Below are 5,116 nucleotides of genomic sequence, written 5' to 3' on the forward strand. Positions count from 1 at the left end.
CTCATTCCCATCATCATTCTTTCATTCATATTGCTCCCCAAAATGTAACATCCTCTTCTCTTTTTACCATCTATCTATATTCTAGTATTATGATCATTCAGAATACCTATATAATTACCTGTAAAGAAAGGAAATTAGAACCTCACTTCATACATTCAAAAATGTTAGATATATTTAAAAGTCTAAAATTAAAGTATAACACAGCTAAAAGAAAATATATATAAATATTTGAACACAGAATAAAGTCTAAATATAAAACCAATGGAATAAATTATAAATTATCACTGGATTTCATAAAACAAATTTTCATACACTAAAAATAACCATTGAACAAACTGAAATGACAAGAAACTGAACTCCTATATCAGAAACTGTATAGAAAGACACCTTTTTAAGTTCTCCTTTCCAAATATTTCAGAGAACACCTGAAGGCCATTTATATCAAGCAAAACAAAAATATTACAGTCAAACATATCTCCGATAAGGATTTTCTGCAGGTTTATTTTAGGGAATCTGCTTATTTTGCTGCTTAATTCTAAACCCTCCCATTAGGTATTTTAAATGCCTGGGCTTCATTTTTTTCAACAAATGTTTTTATTGCATTGCAGCCACATGCCAGGAATTGTGCTAGATACAAAAATATACTGATGTGTAAAGCAAATATGATCCCATCACACAACTGAAGGCTAGTGAAAGATAAACTTTAAGTAATCACACAAATTGTGGTTTTCAAAGAAAAGGTGCAGAGCACTATGACAGCATATAAAAGCAACTTCACCTATTGGGGACACGGGATATGTATATGTCAAGAAGACTTCTTATCTACATACAACTGTAAGCTCTTAAAACAGCAAGGGCTCTATCATAGAGAGATTCTGCATCTTTCTGCATCTAACACAGTAAGTCATCTATATTTGTTAAATAATTTGTTCCAATTAAAATTTGAGGCTGTCCTTACTCACTAGCCTTCTTTTTTCAGTGGTGTGCATGAAGTCAGCTTTAGAATGATCAATACTGTAGACACTTTAAGAGAGACAATTTAGAAAGATATACTTTTATTCTTATGATTAAACAATTTAAAAAGAAATGTTTATATGATTTAATAATCAATATCATCAGATTTAATGGTAGAATACTATTTAAACATCAAAGGAGTAACATTCATATTTCTTTTAAAAATTATTCACATAATTCATGAACTAAAACAGCTTTAAAATTTTTTTCACTAACAGTACACATAGGTTGTTGAAAGTTTTTTAAAAGCATGTATTTTTACACTGTGTATCCTGGAAGTTTATTTACTACTAATTCACAAATATCTTTGCATTGCTTGGAAATATTTAGTGAACCAACATTATCATTGTCTTCTTCAAAGTGATCTAATGTACTGCTATCCAGGACATTAAGTTCTAGTTCGGACACATTTGAAGGCAGGTAAGAACTCACTTGGGATGTTCCTGGTGACTCGCTTTTTTCTAAAGATTTCCAACTACTTCTGGTTTTAACAGAGATGTCTTGACCTCTCTTTGTAATTTTAGAATTGTGCATACTGTTTTGATCTATCCGGTTTTCTTTTTCTTCAGTCCAATGTGATGAAGATAAATCACTAGCCGAGATGCTAGATGCTTCCTCCAAACTTTTATCCTGAGTCTTTGAAATATGACATTTTCTACACGAGTGGACAGGTGACCCAGCTGAAAAAGGTGGGCTAAGGATAGAACACTTGTCACTACTATCTTTCTTTTTGGACACTCTTGTTTCACTAGACTTCCTTGTATATTGACTATGTGTTGGATTTTCTGTCCTTGAACTGCTATCATGAGCTTTACTTCTGCTGGTGTCCTCAGTGGTACAGAAATCTTCAGAATAGCAAGGGCTAGACAAGTCATCTGAATACTTTAGTTCTGAGATGTTTTCATAGCAACTATTTTTACCTGGTCTATTGTCACTTATATCAGCCACAAGAATGTCATTATCTGTGGTTTTGACTTGTCTAATATCTATTTCTTTATCTACAATTCTGTCAACAACAGCATCCTGTTGGAAAACACACGGACTTTGGATTTTCATTTCCACATTTCCTCCCAAAATATTTGTAGGGGTAAGCCTTTCTGGAATAATGGAATTTGCAGGACTCACAACTTCTTCCAATGAAACATTATTGATTCTATTTTTACTACAATCAACTGTCTTTTTCCCAGTTGCATATTTCAGTTTAGTTTGTTTACTTGTTCTGGGATCATCAAAAACTCCACTGATTTGTCTTGAGGTATCACTATTTTCAGTAAAAGATGCACCTGAATCTAAATACTTATCTTTAGGTAGTTGTGGCTCCTGACTTTGTTCTGCAGAGCTTAATAGTTTAACTTTGGATGATGGAATTCTGAATTTTGTACCCAACATTTGTGACTGTGATTTTCTATATAGTTCTCTTTTTTCATGTACCACCAACATATCAGGATTTGTTAGCTTTAAACGTAGTCTTAGTGTATTTGTTAAGCCATAAAGTAGCCTCCCTTTTGGAACTCTTTTTTGGAAGGTACCACTGCTCTTTTCAGAATATTGATCTTTCTTACAGTTTTCAATTTGGCTCTTTTTATACTGAAGACTCACTGACTTTTCACATCCCCCCATAGAACGCTTATCCTTCTTGGATTCAGACTTGTATGTGGATTTGGCAGAAGATTCGGGTGACTTCTTATCCTCAGTCCTGTATAACCAGGCTAGGTGAGGATGTATATGAGCAGGACTTGTCACAGGTTGGTCATATAACAAGGACAACTCAACTAACAAAGCATTTAACAAAGGCAACTGCCTTATTGTATTAATTCTATTTTGTTCAGTTTGACATGTTTGATTAGTTGCTCCTATATCCTGAATATGTGGAGGATTTACAAGCACTGGAGGATGCTCATGTGTTGCAGAACTTGGATGTTTTACACAACTCCTGTGTGTTGGGGGATTTACACGCTTTTTTTCAGGAGAAGCACCATCCAATTCCTCAGGTACATTCATTTGAGGCTCAATGGTGATTTTAGCCTGTGCAGGGGGCGGTTTTTCTTGGGTCAAGTTAGTGTAATACAAAGGAGGAGGGCAAAATATATTGGTCTCCATGTCCAATTCTGTGACTTCCCCATTTAGGGAGGTAACATTTCTCCCACTGACAGCACTTGAACATGTTACAACAGAACTGGTTTTGCCATTCTCCACAGAACCCACATTATCAGATTCAGCCTTACTTTGGAGAACTATTTCCTTCAAATCCTTCTGTGCCTCTGGGATTTCCAACTCCCCCGGCGGCCTATCAGCCTCTCTGGGGTTTGGCTGTGAGGCTGGCTGCTGTAGCCGCTGTCTTTCCTGCTGGGTTTCGGGACTGACCTCCGCTCCGCCTCCTGTGGGGGTGACGGTGAGGGGCCTCTCAAGTTGGCCCAGCAGGCGGCTTCCCAGGTCAGTCAGGCGGTAGGCCAGTGCAATATCCCCAGTCTGCTCGCCTACTTGATTATGCAGGGGAAAACGTCCCCGGTGACGGTGGGAGCATCCGGAGGCGGCCGGCCCCACAACCCTGTGGGCCGCGGTGGCCAGCGAAATGTCGCAGGCCCCCAGGAGCTGTGGGGTGGGCGTCGGGAGCCCGGGGGGCAGCTGCAGCAGCAAGGTGGCAAGCGGGGTCCGCAGGAGCCGGCGGTGCAGGGTAGCAGGCTGCAGGCGAAAGAGGCAGGACTTGCCGCGACCGAAGCGAATCACGCCGGGCCACGGTTCGGGGGCGGGAGCGCCGGGGCCGTCAGGAGGGTAAACCAACAGCGTGGGGAAGTCCAGCAGGCGGAAGGCCACCGCGGGGCACAAACCGCGCGGCGACGAAGCCTCCCCCTGCTCCTTTTCCTCCTCTTCCTCCTCCTGCTCCACTGCGGCAGCGGGGGGCGGTATCAGCCGAGCTTCCAAACGCACCCAGTCCACCAGCAGCTCCAGCGAGAAGAGCCGCTCGGACAGTGAGCCCGCCATTGCTGTTGCCCCAGGAAACGCCGCCACGGGCTCAGCAAACTGGAAGCTGAAGCCCCGGGCTCTCACGAGAAACCGGAGCAAAAGACATCGCTGCCTGCTATCTCGCGAGACTTGCGGAAGCGCTCCTGCAGGTCCCCGGCGGTATCTGCTTTGGGAGTTTTGCTGCTCAATGTATTGGGCCCCTTTGTATGCATGCTTGGTGTGAGCCTTTTTTTGCCTCCAGACTTCTATTAAGACAATTGCTGATGATAATGCTGAGGATATAAGTGATAAAAGACAGTGAGTTTTTTGAGTAATGGTTTTATCACTGCAGATCTTAAGTAATTTGGGGGTCAGATCAATATACCTGAGGAATATTGAAAGAAAATGAGGACTCTCCTTCCTTTCCCATGCTAAAAAAGAGCCAGGTAGTTAACTGTCCACAGTGGGCCTTCTCTGTGTCTGCTGTTCTATCCAAAAGATGGTGATACTGCTCTCATGGCCGGGGAGCCCCTGCCTTGTAAATTAGAATAGTACAGAGACACACACACCACACACACACGGAGTGTGAATACACTGGCAAAAACTCCTTGGCTGAACTTTGGTCAGGCTCATCTAAGTCTTCTTTCCGAGCAGGCTTTGACCTTGGCTTCCAATCCTGTGGAGCCTGAATCACCGAGTTGTAGCAAGTCTTGCTATCGCTGTTGAGAGAGAAACCCCAACCCTTCATACCTGATTACCGTCGATACCTGATCAGATTCTTCATTTTCTACCATTAGTATCTGACCACCCTGGCCTGCCTTCAGCAAATAACCTATTAGGTCTGTTTAATCAGAACCCTCCCACCCCTGATGTTTCCTATTAGTAAGTTTCCATCCACTTGACCCGACGCCCCTTTGGCTTTAAATCCCCACTTGTCCATGCTGTATTTGGAATTGAGCCCAGCTCTGTATTGAGATCTCTTTTCTCTTATTGCAGTAGTTCCTGAATACAGTGTTTTTGCCACTTCAGCTACTGTCTGGCCCTGTTTTTTATTTGACAACATTTCCAGCTAAGCCGTCATGATGCATGACAGTAATGTTAATGATCCCATCAATAAAACAAATGTGTATACATAAATATACACACACCTCCAGAGACA

The 5,116-nt window shown here is 41.7% G+C and overlaps 1 protein-coding gene across 1 annotated transcript; it reads right to left on the bottom strand.

Annotated features, from left to right (window-relative positions):
• Positions 1-1,043: 1,043 nt before the first annotated feature.
• Positions 1,044-4,455, bottom strand: MAP10 (microtubule associated protein 10). The gene has a single exon (XM_017874994.1). It carries the CDS (start codon positions 3,994-3,996, stop codon positions 1,273-1,275), a length of 2,724 nt encoding a protein of 907 aa, XP_017730483.1. The 5' UTR covers positions 3,997-4,455; the 3' UTR covers positions 1,044-1,272.
• Positions 4,456-5,116: the final 661 nt, after the last annotated feature.

Source organism: Rhinopithecus bieti, unplaced genomic scaffold, assembly GCF_001698545.2.
Source record: "Rhinopithecus bieti isolate Rb0 unplaced genomic scaffold, ASM169854v2 scaffold_9670, whole genome shotgun sequence".
Taxonomy (NCBI): domain Eukaryota; kingdom Metazoa; phylum Chordata; class Mammalia; order Primates; family Cercopithecidae; genus Rhinopithecus; species Rhinopithecus bieti.